Source organism: Heloderma suspectum, chromosome 7 (assembly GCF_057233095.1).
Source record: "Heloderma suspectum isolate Gila_16-S chromosome 7, 16-S_ref, whole genome shotgun sequence".
Taxonomy (NCBI): Eukaryota; Metazoa; Chordata; class Lepidosauria; order Squamata; family Helodermatidae; genus Heloderma; species Heloderma suspectum.
This window is the reverse complement of record NC_139464.1, coordinates 49,231,627-49,248,769: the sequence shown is the minus strand read 5'-3', so window position 1 is coordinate 49,248,769 and position 17,143 is coordinate 49,231,627. Positions and strand designations below refer to the sequence as shown.

At 46.2% G+C, this 17,143-nt stretch overlaps 2 protein-coding genes across 2 annotated transcripts in view; one reads left to right on the top strand and one right to left on the bottom strand.

Annotated features, from left to right (window-relative positions):
• LOC146339729 (uncharacterized) overlaps positions 1–9,845 on the bottom strand; it is a 32,286-nt gene extending 22,441 nt beyond the window's left edge. Inside the window, exon 1 of the mRNA XM_084810070.1 lies at positions 9,374–9,845. Within this exon, the coding sequence (XP_084666196.1) occupies positions 9,374–9,637 (264 nt within the window). The 5' untranslated portion in view covers positions 9,638–9,845. The remainder of the gene's footprint in view (positions 1–9,373) is intronic.
• The window catches only part of FAM234B (family with sequence similarity 234 member B), a 59,156-nt gene continuing 49,044 nt past the window's right edge, over positions 7,032–17,143 (top strand). Inside the window, exon 1 of the mRNA XM_084810068.1 lies at positions 7,032–7,168. Coding sequence (XP_084666194.1) covers positions 7,057–7,168 — 112 coding nt within the window. The 5' untranslated portion in view covers positions 7,032–7,056. The remainder of the gene's footprint in view (positions 7,169–17,143) is intronic.

Here is a 17,143-nt window from a genome sequence, read left to right as displayed (position 1 = left end):
CAAATACACCAAAGAGGAGGAGGGTGCTTGGCAGCTCCTCGCTCTTGCTGTCCCCGTCCTGTGAGGCTAGGTGACTTTGATCTTTCTGCATTTATGATATAAAAGGCAGCAATACATTCCCTCATATCTAGGGCTCAAAAGTCTGATCTTCTTGATTGGAGGCTCTATAAAATAGAAATGGTAAATATTCAAACACAAACCCCAGATGCTGTTTTTTCTGGGCCTTCTGAGACCAATCCCCCCTCCCCCATTTCCCTTCCCACCATATTTTGAATTCCTGTTGATTTGATGAGCAACCCTCTTTATTCTTGGTTAAGTAATAGTATTATTTATTCCTAAAAGATGCTATTCCCCTGTGTCTGCTGCTCACAATGTAAGACTGGAAACACAACTATTTCATTTAGGCTTGTTTGTCTTTCTAAGCATCGAAGACCCATATTGACAGAGCCATTATTGCTGGAGGTGTTATTTCCTGTTGCCTCGCTAGACATCTTCAGACATTTAAACCACGTTTCCATTTCTGCCAACTAAAAGTGGGGCAGAGGCCACCAGGGGCCGGAGCATGGACTGAGCCAGTGGCCTGGAGCAGCAGGGGAGCTGTCCAGCAGAATCCTGAGCATAGTCCTGCAGTCATAGGGGTGATGGTAGAGGTTCTAGAGATAGGCTGGGGAGTCCCCTCAAGGGGTGTTGGACCCCTTGATGTCAAGGCCTTCTGGACTCAAGCTGTTCCTCAAGGGGTATTCACTCCCCATGGCCCAGTCTAAACTGTGGCCCGCCCTGGGTGGATACTAACATCACAGCGGGTGAACACACCTGTGCCTGTATGATGTGGGAGAATGCTGTGGTAGGCCTCTCTCACACCCTATGTGTGTTCACTAGACTCTCCCTATCTCTGTACAAACTGTCTACATGCAGGAACCCTTCAAAAGCAGGGGACACCTCAGTTGGTAGAAAGGGTCAATCTCTGTCACAGGTTTCCATCTGTCTCAGGCAGCGAAGCACTGATGAAGTGAATGATTTCATGAAAGTACATATATTGGCCTACAGGGCTTCCTCTCCTTTCCTTCTCCTGCCTTCAGCTCCAGAAAGGGCTGTATCTCCAACCCAACCTCCCTTAAAAACCCAATTTTTAAAGCCAGGGAGACAGTATATTGCTTGCTCCTCTTCCATATCTACTCCCCAGCACTCTGCTATCACTTCCCCTCTCTCAGACTCCCTGCCAGCTTTCTCCCCTTCCCATTATCCTGCCCCCTTTCAATCTACTTTCCCCATTTGAGTCTCTCCTGCTTTTCTGACCTTCTCTTGTCTGTTCCTAGTATATCCCGCAGTTGCTCAGTGTGTCTCATGGTGTTGTCATTCATTCATTTATCACAAAAAATTATTAACCCCCTTTAGTCCAAATATTCACAGAGTGAATATCAGTTTTAAAACCATCCTATCCTATCCTATCCTATCCTATCCTATCCTATCCTATCCTATGCATCTATCATCTATCTATCCATCTATCATCTATATCAGCAGAAAAACAGAATCTAGGGATGCGAGAACCAGTGATTTTTGAGCTCACCTAAATTCTCTGAAAAATCACTTCAGGGCTTATTTTGGCTTACTCCCATTTTTGTTTTTGACCTGTTTTTGGGGTCGTTCAAATGGGGAAAGTGTGCATTTCAAACAGGAAAAGTGGGCATTTCTCTGCATATTTTACAAAAATATGCACTTTCCCCCCATTGACTAAAGAGTGAAAATGCTTTTTTTTTTTAATGCACATTTCAAAGAGTGTATTTTACAAAAATAAATTTTTCAAACACAATTGCGAATTTGGGAATTTGAGAACATTTCTTGAGAAAAAGTACTCCTGCACACGTTCACGTTCAGGATTGTGAACGGGGCATGACTGCATGATTTGTGAACAGAAATGAAATTCTCATACATCCCTAGCAGAAGCAGCAGAAGAACAGAATGAAATGCCAGTTTATGGGCACCGTCAGCCACAGCCGAGGCAAGCGGCTCTACTGTAAGCATGGAGGGGGTTGAGTGGCACCATGCTCCAGCCCCACCATTTTGTTCTCCAACAGGAGAGCAAAATGCGAATATGTTGCGAATGTGCTTAGAGTTTGTACCTGTGTAGGGACGGTGAGACAAGCTAGTGGACATGCCTATGGTGGGCAGGGTCTGCTTCCACACTTCTACTCCCCCCCAACACACATACATGTGTTCATTCTCTGCATTTTGAATGTCTGGAAATGGCTGTTGCTGTCTCTGGTCCAGATGGGCTTCCCAGGTTTCTATAGAGCTTCAAGCACCTGAAAATGCTAATCAACCAGAGATGATAAGGGGGCAAAAACTAAAATATAAAATCCAGTGTACATACCACAGACAATGATGTTTCTATTATGTCATCTCTGATTGTTTGAAAAACTATGTTCTATTTCCAACTAGCAAATGAGAAACGGAGAAAGCAGAGGTGACAGAGAGACCCACGAAGTTGGTAGCCTCCTTCCAAAATACCCCCACCACTTGCCTACTTGATCCTCAGCCAATTGTGCCTCATCTGTACGCACGTCCTTAGTAAGGTGGGGCCTGATATAAAACACTTGATTTAGCCGGCTCTAACCAGCAATCCATTTGGGACTGTCAGTGACATTTGTTGCTTCTTCTTCAGGCTAGTCCATGGAAGACAGGGCATCCAGTTGCCCTGTTGTAAGCGCCGAGTGCACTGCATAGAGCAAGTCTCTGTGAGATCACATCCCCTAGGGAATGTGCTGGGCCAAATCTTACAGGAAATAATCGCATTAGCTTTGCCAAGGTTTGAATCAGGCCCTGCATTTGCTTTAAAACAAATAAACAAACCAGACTGCTGGAATGCTGTTACAGAATAGTAGTTGCTTACATGGCTGCTTTTTCATTTGTTGTGTCCGCAATAGGAATTCACCATTTTGTGACACAAGACACAGAGTCCCTCATGCTTTGCTGAAATGAAATGGGGTTGGGCCAAAGTAGACATGACACTAGCAGATCTGTATGTTTAGATATGGATCTGGTGCAATCATGCTGGAAGGCTCGGGGCTTTTTTTAACAGCAAAAGGGGCGCATGGCTGAGGAGTGCTAACCCTCTTTCTGCCTGCAGCAAACTTCATAGCAGAATGTCTCCCTGTGCCCTTTTCTCCTATGCTGAGCTCTAGTACTAGAATTGTGCTTAGCTGGGTGAACAGTACTTGTGGGGAGGAGACTGTCTCCTCATCCACAGGCCTCTTTTGTGCAATCAATCAATCAATCAATCAATCAGTAATACGTCCTCTCTCCCCTCTCTCCCTATGTGTTTAAACACTATATCTACTGCTATCATAGAATCATAGACTAGTAGAGTTGGAAGGGGCCTACAAGGCCATCGAGTCCAACCCCCTGCTCAGTGCAGGAATCCAAGTCAGAGCATCCCTGACAGATGGCTGTCCAGCCTCGTCTTGAACGCCTCCAGTTTGGGACAGCCCACCACCTCCCTAGGTAATTGGTTCCATTATCGTATTGCTCTAACGGTCAGGAAGTTTTTCCTGATGTTCAGCCGGACTCTGGCTTCCTGTAACTTGAGTAGGGATGTACGAAAGTCACTTACCTTTTCGCAGGTGTGATTCACAGTGGGGGGGGGAGGTGCTCCGTCCCTCTCCCTGGAAACCTCCCTGGCTGGCTCTGCTCCACGGCAGCTCCGCCGAGCTGCCGGCCAGGGCTGTCCACAGCCAGAGTTCCAGCCGTGGCTGGGCTGCTGCGGATGCAAATGGTGGCCGCCGTAGTGGCCACCATTTGTGTCCTGCCAGGCTGCCATGATAGGCTGCATAAGTATTTACGTAGCCTATCACGGCAAAGAGCAGGGACGCAAACAGTGGCCGCTATGCCCTTTGCGCCGCTGCTCTTTCCGCGATAGGCTACTTAAGTATTTACATAGCTTATCATGGTAAAGGCAGCCACGCAAATGCAGCTATGCAAAGGCAGCCACGCAAAGGCAGCCATGGTAAAGGCAGCCACGTAAAGGCAGCCACGCCATTTGCGAGGCTGCTTTTACCATGATAGGCTACGTTAAGTAGCCTATCATGGAAAGAGCAGCAGCGCAAACAGCGTAGCAGCCGCTGTTTGCGTCCCTGCTCTTTGCTGTGATAGGCTACGTAAGTATTTAGTAAGTGGCAGCTTGGCAGCTTGGCAGGACGCAAACGTAAGTGGCAGCTTGGCAAGACGCAAATGGCAGCCTCAGCAGCCGGCCAAAAGACCAGCCGCCACCGCCAGAGCCGCCAGAGCCGCCGGAGCCGCCGGAGCCACCGGAGCCACCGGAGCCCCAGGTAAGTTTCGTTCCAGGGGGATTCCGCAGGGTGGCGGGGGGTGGGAGGCCATTCCGCCACGGGTTTTGGGGGGCCGAATGCCAGTGCATTCGGCCTCACTGAAATCCGTTGCGGAATTCTCCGCCATCCCTAAACTTGAGCCCATTATTCCGTGTCCTGCACTCTGGGATGATCGAGAATTGATCCTGGCCTTCCTCTCTGTGACAACCTTTCAAGTACTTGAAGAGCGCTCTCATATCTCCCCTCAGTCTTCTCTTCTCAAAGCTAAACCTGCCCAGTTCTTTCAGTCTCTCCTCATAGGGCCTTGTTTCCAGTCCCCTGATCATCTCTGTTGCCCTCCTCTGAACCCTCTCCAGCTTGTCTGCATCCTTCTTGAAGTGTGTCATGTCTAGTTTGGCTCCCTGAGAGCTAGTTCAGTTATGTTCTTGACCCAGGGCCAACCCAAGACATTTTGCTGCCTGAGGCAAAGGACAAGATGGTGCCCCCTCCCCATTCCGTGTACAGAAGCCTGCTGGACTGACAGCTGAATCATACTTTGACACCAGCAATGGGATACTGTCCTCCACCACACTTGACGGCAGGAGGCTAGTTTAGGGGGGCTCAGGCAGGTTGTATGGCACGCACAGCTCTGTCTTCCAACAGAGGGGAACAGCTGGGGAGTTCAGGAGGAACAGCCGGGAGGCTGCCACTGCTGTCTCCCCTGTCCCAGCATCTGCTGCCTGAAGCAATTGCCTCACTCTGCCTAATGGTAGGGCTGGCCCTATCTTGACCAATAAGCGTTCACTTAGTGATACAGCTTTGTGAGGTATGTGCAGGTAGGGCTGTTTTATTTTACTGGGCCATCTGCTAAAACTGGTAAGTAACCAGTACTGAGAACTGAAAAATGGGTAAACGTCAAAGCCAGCCTGCCAAAGATGATGATGATGATGACGACTTCAATCTACCTCTGAAGCCATCAGGCTCCATCAGTGACCCATCCAGCAGATTTTTCAGGCTCCATCCCTGACAAGTTCCCCCTAGTTATGGTCCATGGAGTCACGAAGAGTCAGACACGACTTAATGACTGAACAACAACAACAACCAAATTCCACCATGGTTCTGCTGATTCTGACAGGCTCCACCCATAACATGCCGGTTCCACAAGGCCCCACCCACTGACTCTCTACCTTTCTTGTCTGTTCTAGTTCCAGAGGCCAGTATCATTCTAATCAGAAGCTGGCAAACCTGTTTGTAGGGCATGGAGCTAGCAGTGAGTGGTGATTCAAGCTCACCCTTATAAAGTAACCAGTGTCTAGTCTATCATAGCTCAGCCTTGTGGTATTGCTGAGAGGTCAGTAAATCAAACAAGTCAAATGTTAAGCCAGTGGTGAAGGATGGCAAACACAGGATATTTGGATGAGGTAGCTGAAAACCAGGTGACGGGCCTGTGCCAAAATGAAGAGAGGAAGGTGAGTCGTTGGGAATCTCTTCCCTTTCATACAGAAAGCCATGTCCTCTTGTACATTCAGTTCTACCTCTGTGCACAGCGCTCACTGACAGCCATCATAAGCATAAGCTCTGTCCGTTCCTGAAGAATTCAGACCAGACCATAATCATTCATGCCCTAGTCACACTTCTAGATTAGATCATTCTAATGTGCTCTGCTTGGGGCTGCCTTGAAAAGTATCCAGAAAGTTTAATTGGTCCAGAATACTACTGCCAGACTGTTGACTGGTGTGAGACATTGGAACCATATTATTCTGGTGTTATTACAGCTTCATTGGCTACTTGTTTGTTTCCAAGGTGCTGGTCTTAACCTCTAAGATCCTTTAAGGTCCTAATCTGGGACCAGGATATCTCAAGCAATTCCTTCCTTACAAACCTACTTGTACATCCCTTTCAATGACTGAAGTCCTGCTGGCTATTTGAAATATGATGGGTCAGGGCACATGACAGACCTTTCTCAATTGAGGCAATCAGAGGGTGTGTGGGTTGTTGTTGTTGTTGTTGTTGTTGAAACCCCCTCTCTAGATTGGCTGCATGTCAACTTCGCTGCTTGCGTTTTATGAGGCAGCCAAAACCTGGCTTTTACAGAAAGATTTTGGACTGGAGTAAGTAATGTTACTTACTTCTGTTGAGTTGCTGGCTATTTTTTCCAGCTCCCTCTCAGGCTGTATTAATTTTGTTTAATTTGTCTTTTCATTGACAGTTTTAATTAATGGTGTTAGCTGTTGAGGACCCTCTCACGGGAAGGTAGGATATAAATGTTTCATTAAATAAATAAATATGATTGACAAAAATGCAAGGTAGAAACTTCTGTAAGCATGAGAATTCCCCAGCACACGCACATACATCACTGGAGTCAGGTGTGACCACTTTTCCTAATCTTTTAGCAAGTTAGTGGTGAACATACAGGGACAGTAGCTCAGTGGCAGAGCACCTGCTTTGCATGCAGAAGGTCCCGGGTTCGATCCCCAGCATCTCCAGTTAGGGCAGGGAAAACTCCTGCCTGAAACTCCGGAGAGCTGCTGCCAGTCAGTGTCAACAATATTGGCTAGATGGACCAATGGTCTCACTCAGGATAGGCAGCTTCCTATGTTCTTATGTGGGCTTTCTAAAAGTGTCTGGGGAGCTTGAAGTTATTCCTATCCTATCTTTTCCCTTCTAATCACCTCTGCTCACACACTGCTGCCCTACTCTCTCATCCATGTGATAAAGCAGCAACATTCGATGTGGCTAGACCTTCGAGCACATGTGTGATCCTCTGAGATCACTGGGATTCGGATTCTGCAGCAAAATAATGTTCCAAGACGTCAGTTTCCAACTTCACATTCCACCCTTTCCTGCTTGCTTTTCTCCCCAAGGTACCATATTTCCAATACATTTTAATCCTACATATGACAGCTAAGCAGAGACATTGCTAGAGAGGTTTTCTGTACATCTGACTTAAATTCTGCAGGCAGAGGGGAAATGTTCACCCTTTCAGTTTCAGCACTCCACAGAGCTCTTACATTTTACTAACGCAGCTGCAAATATTCAAGGTTGTTATGTCTCATTGCCAAATATGGTCTTGGTTTCCGAGAGGCCACTACCTTCTTCAGCCTGACGAGAACATGCTGTCCTTAATACAAGAATGTGAGGAAGTGAACTCTGTTTTAACTGGACAGCATTTATTGAGGGAAAAGCCAATAATGGATCACAAGACTATGTCAATATTGCTGAGGAGGTACAGAGATTTAATCAGCTTTTTACTTGCTCAGATATGTATACTCTGATATCATTTATGAACAAAAAAGGAGAATTTGTCATTCATCTCCATTTTCTATTTGGCTATAATCCAAAGAGTCAGTGGAAGTCTTTCCATAGACTTAAAAAGGGTTGAAATTAGGAGCTTTGTGATCAGGATTTCAGTGATTGCAAGATACATTCACAGTTGCTTCTGCTGCTAAAATGCTGACCATTTTGCATTTTTAAAATCTTGATGAAACATGTCAATTTAGCACTCCCATCCTGAACAACTGAACCAGATCCAAAGCAAAATAGAATGGATTCTTTGGTTTTTGGAAAATCCTTCTTCCCCCTCAGATATGTTGTGCAGTAGATCTGCAAAATACTGCACTGGAATATGGAATTCTGGTTCAGATTACTGGGATCCTGATCTGTGATAGATAGATACACTACTGGAGTAACAATAGCTTACAATAGTTCACAATACCAGCATAACATCACACCTTGGGAAGTTATACTGTTATAGCAGTTAGAATGGATCATCTTATATGTTTGTGCAGTAAATCTTAAGCTATTAGTCTAGCTAAAGTCAGTTAATTTCTTTAACAGTCCCTATGTGAGTCCTTTATGCACACATGTTAGTTGGTGATGAGGAAAAATGCATTCTTGTCAGGCAGCTTGCTCAATAATACTACTCAAAGATAATTCAGATCTGATGGCAAATGCATTAGAATTAGCTCAATTGCTAGTTTTAATGAAGGCTTATATGTTTGTGCTCAAAACATGACTTTATGACTGTGCACACATTTTGCATGGGAAACTGTAGCTTTTGGGCTTTTAAACAAAGGTGGAGACAGCTCTTTGTATCTTTCAGCATTTAAAGCTTTTGCACAATTTTGCCCATAGAATTTGATGCAATACAATTATATATGGCGTTACTTGTTTTCTAGTTACATAGGAATGCATATAATTAGTTTACTTTCAGTAGTCGTATTATGGATGCCTTTCAGGCTTCTCACTACATTAACAGTTTTTTTTAGGCTGCAGCCCTATACACACTTAGCTAGGAGTAAGTGCCACTGAGTTTAATAGGGCATACATCTTAGCTGACTTGCAAAGGATTGCACTAGCTTTTAATTATAAATGATTTCTTATTAACATTTGGAAAATTGGTTGTGTGGCATGAAAGAAAAGGTAGAGTGCTCTGGTAAACAGAAGAAGCAATAAGTTCCAGACAGACGCACATCTAGATACAGCTACTGCAGCTTATGCATTTTATTGACCCTATATAGAAAGACAGGGGCCATGCTAAAAGCGGTGAGTTGTCTTACATAAAAGAGTTGCTGCAATGAGAAAAATATTATGGCCTTTTCCCTGCAGACATGCCTCAACAGATGCATAGTTACCTCATAACATAAACAGGCAGTCTATATCTTTCTGGGACTTGTGTTTTTAGTCAAAGGTCCCAGAAAGATTTTCTTTCTTTCTTTCTTTCTTTCTTTCTTTCTTTCTTTCTTCCTTTCTTCCTTTCTCTTTCTTTCTTCCTTTCTTTCTTTCTTTCTTTTTTCTAGCTCTGCAAGCACCCCCCTCTCTTGTGCCATTGACATCTCACCACACTTGTGAAGAAGCACACGTACATTCAAGTTAAAAAGGCTGAGCTCTTCCACACAGATTCTCTCTCTTTCTTCTGCCTGGATTGTTTTTCTTGCTGCTGGTCAATTTACCATATGCTACTCCCACCAGAACTTTAAGAGGCTGGATATGTCCTGTAGTACCCATCACATATGGAAGGAGAAATTATTCCTTGCTAAGGAAGGCATGACACTATAAGCAGATGTTACCTGGACTTCACAGGACAATCCTCCTGAGATGAAGCTCCCATCCAGTCCCTGATGCCTCTCCTCCTCTCGCATTGCCACCCCTCTGGACCTCAGCTTGTAAGGAGTGACGTGTTCCACTTCTTCTCTCCGGTCCGCATTTCCCCACAATTTGTTTGGAGTCTCTTCCAGCTGCTCATTGCTTGCCCTCCCACCCCATCCATTCAAGATGAACATCTCTCCCCACTCCACCCCCAACACGTGGTAGTCGTATGGAACTGGAAACATCAGTCACTGGCACCAGAGTCAACTTTTCAATGTTGATTCTCCTGTGCAGCAAGATCTTCTGGTCCATGACTCCCTCCCTGCTTCCCTTTGCATCCCTACAATTCTTTGGCAGCCAAGAGCATTAGATAAAATCCCTCTTGCTTTCCATCATTTCCACTCCTCAGTAGTTTTCCTTGGTGGAAGACGACATTTCCAGCCAGCTAACCGTAAATTTGTTCCCTAAGTTGCTTCCACTCATTGCCAATTAATTCTCTGCTGATTACTTCATTCTTGATACATTATGCCAAAACTATTTCTGTTGAAGTAAACAAGGAGAATGAACTTTTTGCCATGCATTTCCCTATGCTCAATGTTCCAAACTAAACACAAGCAGACCTCATCAGTGGTTGTATAAGAGTGCACTCCTCTTCATATACAGTACTGTGCAAAAGTCTTAGGCCACCATTAGATTTGTTGTTTTAGCAATGGTATAATGACCATATATAATTATTTCTCAGTCTCTTCATTAGAATACAACCAGAAAATACAGGAAATTTGTATGCAGTATTCAACAATAGAAACCCACCCAGAAAAAACAGCTTCCATAGGCTAAAGTGGCAAGTATTTAGTGTGACCTCCCCTTACACTAGAGTAACAGCAGGTGCCTGGCCAGGAATGGTCTTTGTGGAAGGGTAGCAGCCAAGAAACCACTTTTGCGGAAGGGGAACAGAGTGAAAAGGCTAAGATATGCTAAAGCTCACAAAGATTAGAATGAGGATCAGTGGAAAAGAGTATTATGGAGTGATGAATCCAAGTTTGAAATTTTGGGGTCCAATCGTCGATAATATGTGAGAAGAAGAGTTGGAGAGAGATGGACAAATGAGTGCTTGCGGCCTTCAGTGAAACATGGTGGAGGGTCTGTCCTGGTTTGGGGCTGCATTTCTGCCAGTGGTGTTGGCGATCTTGTCTGTATAGATGGGATCATGAATGCTGAAAAGTACAGGCAGGTTTTAATTCATCATGCCATTCCTTCTGGAAAGCGTCTGATTGGGAATGGTTTCATTTTTCAGCATGATAACGATCCCAAGCACACTGCTAATGCAGTGAAATCATATTTAGCGAGGAAAGCAGCTGATAAAACACTGACAGTCATGGACTGGCCTCCACAGAGTCCAGACCTGATTATTATAGAGGCAGTATGGGGTCACCTGGACAGAGAAAGAAATACAAGACAACCTACATCTAAAGAAGAACTCTGGGAAGGGCTGAAAAAAGCCTGGTATAATATACCAGAAGATTACTTCAGAAAACTTCAGGAGAATCTCCCCAAAAGAGTTCAAGATGTGCTTAGAGCCAAGGGAGGTCACACTAAATACTGACTTTTGCCTGTACATATTTCCTGTATTTTCTGTTTGTATCTTAATACAGAGGCTGAAAAATAATTATGGATGGTCATTAAAACTTTGCTAAAACAACAAAGCTGGTGGTGGCCTAAGACTTTTGCACAGTACTGTATACTCAGAAGGAAGCCCCATTGAGTTCAACAGGACTTACTCTGTGGGAAATGGGCATAGGATTGCAGCCTAAGAAACTTTCAAAGAAACATGAGTTGCAGCAATGAGAATATAAGATCATAAGAACAGCCATGCTGGATCAGACCAAGGGTCCATCTAGTCCAGCACTCGGTTCACACAGTGGCCAACCATCTGCCTGCGGGAAACCCACAAGTAGTACATGAGTGGAACCACTCCCACCCATGTTCCTTAGCAACTGGTGTACATAGGCATATTCCCTCTGATACTGGAGGTAGCATGTAGCCATCAGGACTAGTAGCCATTGATAGATTTTTCCTCCATGAGGAATTCTGGTGACTAAGATTGTGGAGTTCTGGTTCTGGATTCAAAAGTGAACCGACACCTCAAGATGTACTGTACAGTAAGGATTAAGTACTAACAGTCGTTTTAAAAACATGTCATGAATCTAGCCATGCATCATGGATCACGAGGCAGATTTTAACCAGCCAATATAACCTTTCTGCCAAATACTCCTCCTGTGGTTTCAATTTGCTACAATGTTGCTATTGTTCTGTTGGATTTTGGGTTTGTGATTTGAATGATTTTGTTGTTGTGTAACTTTTATATGATTCAGTAAGCAACTATGAGCGCCCCGCTATATCACTGGAATACAAATGTTAGTAGTCATTGTCAAAATGTATAATTTTTAGTGGTCATTGTCATAATCTATTCTTTCAGCATAAAAGCCTGCTCCCAACTCAGTGATGTTCCCAGGTTCAATCCTGCTTTACTCACGCCTATATAAATGAATTGTTGCCATTGACTTCTATAGGGAAGGTAAAGAAGTGTATATGGTGAGACTGTTACATTGGCCTGGCTCACACATAATAACAATTCATGCGTTTTTTAAACAATGGGTTGTCGGGGCTGCATGTGAGGGAACAAGCATGCTGACTCCCACATGCTTGCCTCTTCCATTTTGAATCAGCTTTCATCAACAACCCAGGAACCTCCAGAACTCTGGGTTGTTTAGGGTTCAATCAATAATCACCCATGCTTTGTTGTTGGATTAAAGGCTGGGTTGTTTAACCCTACAACAACCCAGAGTTCTAGGCTCAGCTGCCCCTTCAACCAACCCAGGAACAGAATTCGGATTTAAAACAGAAGTGATGAGCACATGGGAGGCAGCACACGCATTCCTTTGCTCACAGCCACACCAATTCATGGGTTAAACAACCCATGAATTGCTGTTACATGTGAACCAACCAGGTCAGTGAACGCAAAACCAGCCCGTGCCTCATGATGGTAAATAACCTGCCCCCCAGTGATCCTGCATGGCGGTGCAAAGTGTCTTTGTACGTAGGGTGTGGATTTACTGCACCCACCAGAGAGCCGTCCTTTACAGGCCCTGCTTTCTAAACATCCCACACATCATGTATTATAATAATACAATATAATACAGTACTGTTTTCAAGCATTATCTATATTACTGGATCATGATGATGTATTGTCATAGTGATTTTAACCTCAGAAGAGACTAGATTTCAGTGGAGAATAAAGTAATTTCCTCAACTGAAATAAGACAATTGGATTACAAAAACAAAGACACTAAAGGCAAGCAGTATCCATGATGCATGCTAAAGTTCAGCCTTCCCCAACCGATGGGCATGCTGGCTGGGAATGATGGGAGTTGTAGTCCAACACATCTGGAGAGCACCAGATTGGGAAAGGCACACAGGACCGTGAAAATGAGCACACCACCAGTGGATTTATTAGAGCTATGGTTATTTGTGTCAGTTGGGGCTGTGAAGACCCATCGTTTGTAAATCTGTACCATGTGTTCAGATTCTTTTGAGGAAAGGCACGTTGCTGCAAATGTCAGTTATCATTAATGGCCTTTAGAAGATGCCCTGTGGTCCTACAGAATACTTGGCCTGATGATCTCCTGCAAGACAGGCATCTGGCTAGGAAACTGATCAGATCTTCAAAGCTAAATACCATCCAGCCACATGAGATTCCAAAGTAGTTTCTAAAGGGTTCCATGGGGATTTCTATGCACCATAAAAGGCCACAATTCAAAAACCAAAGAGCTGACTACAAGGCTGAGAGCCTTATGGTCCTTTCACACATTACATAGCAACAAACCTGGGTTTGTCATTGACTGTACAGTCAACAGGGAGCTGCAGCCAATCCAAGCTCTGTGATGAGTATACTTGCATGTTACCTGTGTTTCAAACACCTATTGGTCACAGCCACTTGGAGTTTTAGGTGCACATTTAAAAAATGCACCTGAAAATGTCATGTGCAAAAGGGTCCTGTCACAATTGATGCAATCACTTTTTCCATGGCACAACTCTAGATCCCCACGTGCTGCTCCTTCTTTGTTACAGGCCCAATTTCTATTCCTCCACCAGCATGGCTACCTCTCTTTGGCAGGTATTATTACTTCCCTCACTGGCACCCTCCTAACATGGTACCTAGTTTGCAGCAATCAGAGCTGCCACCCCCTCTTCCTCCAGTCTTAGTGCCAGCATGTCTAAAAGGAGCATGAAAAAGTCAACCCTCTCCAGAATTCCTACCAGGAAATAGGAGACCGCCCCAGAGGCCCCTGGCTGGGGTGCCTGGAGAAGGGCGCAGAGCACAAAACTCTCTTGCATTCTTTTTCTTTGGCTGCCAGCAGGCACTTCTCCCGTCGGGAAATGGAAGATGCCGTAGTGGGCGCCACTTGCATCAGTAAAGGACTTAGTTTAACCTAAATGCAGCCGTAAATGGCTGCATGTAGGTTAAACTACGGATGCAAGTGGCGTCCACTACACCATTTGCAGCTGTATTCATTCCTCACAGCAATACAGTAATGGCGGCCGCCATTACCATATCGCCAGCGATACAGAGCCAGCGTGTAGCTCCACGGAATCACCGTGGAGAGGAACCAGCTCCAGAGGATTCCGAGGGCGGGGAGGCGGAGGCAAGTGATCCGTTCCACTACGGACTCCCGAGGCCAGATTCTTTTGAATCCGGCCTCATTTGGGTCCATGACAGAATTCTCCGCCATTCCTACTACAAACTGATCCTTTTGATTCCAGATCCTTTCTGTGATTTATCATTTACACTGGCCCCATATACAGGCATCTCTCACAGAGCGTCCCTCTGCTCTATACCTCTTCATGGCTGGGCGAAGCTGCACAGAACAATCAGGACAGAAGCCGGCTGCTGGCTCAATGCCTCCTCCCCTCCCCGATCATTGGTTCCTGTAATATGATTGATGGCTCCACCCCATCCCTCCACTCCTCCACAGCAGGAGGGGAGTTGGAAGCCCTTCTAGTAGGGATGTACGAAAGTCACTTCCTTTTTCGAAGGGTGACATTCACGGGGGGGGGGGCGCTCTGTCCCTCCCCCCCAAATTCTCTCCGGCCAGCTCTGCTCCGTGGAGATTCCACGGAGCCGCTGGCCAGGGCCACCCACAGCCGGACATCCGGCTGCTGGGCAGCCTGCAGGGACGCAAATGGCGGCGGCCGTAGCCACTGCCATTTGCGTTCCCTTTTTTTTTTTTGCCGTGATAGGTTATGTAAATATTTAAGTAGCCTATTACAGCGGGGGGGGAGGGGAAGGGAACACAAATGGAGGCCACTACGCCATTTGCGCCCCTCTTTTGCCATAATAGCCTACGTAAATATTTACATAGGCTATCACGGCAAAAAAAAAAGGGAACTCAAATGGCGGCCGCTGTAGCCGCCGCCATTTGCGTTCCCTTTTTTTTGCCGTGATAGGCTACGTAAATACTTAAGCAGCCTATCACGGCTTCCACAGGGACACAAATGGTGTCCCTGCATTAGCCGTGATAGGCTGAGTAAGTATTTACTTACTAAGTACTTACTTACTAAGTAAGTAAATACTTACGTAGCCTATCACGGCTATAGTGATAAAGCGAATGGCGGCCGCAGCCACCATTCGCAAGTCAGCGCGAACGGCGGCAGGTAGGTGTCCCGTTTCACGCACCTTTCGTGGGGCGGGGGGGCAGGGGGGCTTCATTCCGCCATGGATTTCAGGGGGCCGAATGCACTGGCATTCGGCCTCACCGAGATCTGTGGCGGAATTCTCTGACATCCCTACCTTCTAGTGACCTGAATAGTGGGCTATGGTTGCTGGTCCCCTCCTTCCTCCGACTTTGTGGCGAGGGAGAGAGAGTCTTCTCGGTGGCTTACCCCGAGGTTGCTGGCGCTGCTAGTCCTTCTCTGCTAAATATGCCAGTGTGTGATGGAATTAAATGCAGTACATTGCGTGCACTACTGAGTGTGAAGGGTATACCGATTTCCGGGTTCCCAACTACAGAAGTTAAGAAATCCACAAACAGACTTGTATACAGTCAATGCACCAAGCCATCCCTAGCAGCCCCCTCCCCTGGCAACTGCTTCATGGGGACACCTTCTTCATTACAACTGGCTTGCTTCCCCCCACCCCCTGTGCAGTTGCTGCTCTTCCCCTTATTCTGGCTTCCCAACGACCCTGTAAGGTGGGCTAGGAGAAGAGATAGTGGCTGGCTTTCTCCCCCACCCACTGGTGCTATTGTTGCTCTTCCCCCTTATCCTGGCTTCCCAACAACTCTGCAAGGTGGACTAGGAGTAGGGATGTCAGAGAATTTCACCACGAATCTCGGGGAGCCGAATGCCAGTGCATTCGGCCCCCCGAAATCAGTGGCAAAACGGTCTGCCCCCCCGCCCCCCCCCGGGACGGGACTTACCTTGTGCGAATGTCCCTGGCGGCGGCGGCTCTGGCGGCGGTTCGGTGGCGGTTCGGCAGCGGCCGGTCTTCTGACCGGCCGCCGCCGCCGCCATTTCCAGTAAAAAAAAAAAAACAACCCCCAAAAAGTGATAGGCTACGTAAACATTTACGTAGCCTATCACGGCTAGATTTTAAAAAAATACCATGATAGGCTATGTAAATGTTTATGTAGCCTATCACGGCTGAGTAAAATAATAAAAAAAACCCCACGCGTACGCAAATGGCGGCACCAATGGGCACCGCCATTTGCGTTCCTTATTTTGGCACGTGTAGTCTATGTAAACATTTATGTAGACTACGGCGAAAATAAGGGGAACGCATATAGCGTAGACGTAGACTACAATAGCGTAGACATTTGCTTACGCGAGGTTTTTTGTTTTTGTTTTTTTACTCAGCCGTGATAGGCTACTTAAACATTTACGTAGCCTATCATGGCTGATTGCAGGGACACAAACAGCGGCGGCTACGGCCGCCGCCATTTGCGTTCCCGGCCAGCCAGCATTCGCAGCGGGAGGGACTGGGCACCTTCCCCCTGGCCAGAATTTTGGGGGGGAGGGATGGGGCGCCTTCCCCCCTGGCCAGAATTTCGGGGGGAAGGGACAGGGCGCCTCCCCCCCAGCCAGAATTTCGGGGGGAGGGAGGGAGCGCCTCCCCCCCACCATGAATCAAATTTCGGGCAAGGTAAGTGACTTTCGTACATCCCTAGCTAGGAGAAGAGATAGTGGCTGGCTAGGTGGGAGGGAGTACTACTGAAAACCACCTCAGCATTACTGCCTTATCTAAAACAACTCCACACGCAAAAAAGAAACCATTAAAAATGACTATTCCAAGCCTGTATGATGAATTCATTCTGAGGAGGAGAAAAGGCACTTTTAATACCCATTGAAATTCTAACTGTCAAATCTTTCTCCTGCCTGGCTGAGAAGGAAGACTCCCCCATCCACTCTGGGAGGAAAAAAGCCCATCAGTCTGGTGAGCAAAAGGGAAAAGAAGCAGTCAGTGAATTCAATGGGAGTGGGAGGTTCCAAGTACATGCATTGAAGGGGATGGGAGACCTCAATACTGTTACTCTAAGTAGACTTATAATGCACTCCTATGCATGCCTACTCAGAAGCAAGTCACAGAGATTTCAATGGTGCTTACTCCCAGGAAAGGAAGGCATTGCAGCCGATGAGTTTATTCAGAAGTAAGCACTGCTGTGTTCAGGGGGATCTTGGAGAAGCATTTGGGATGG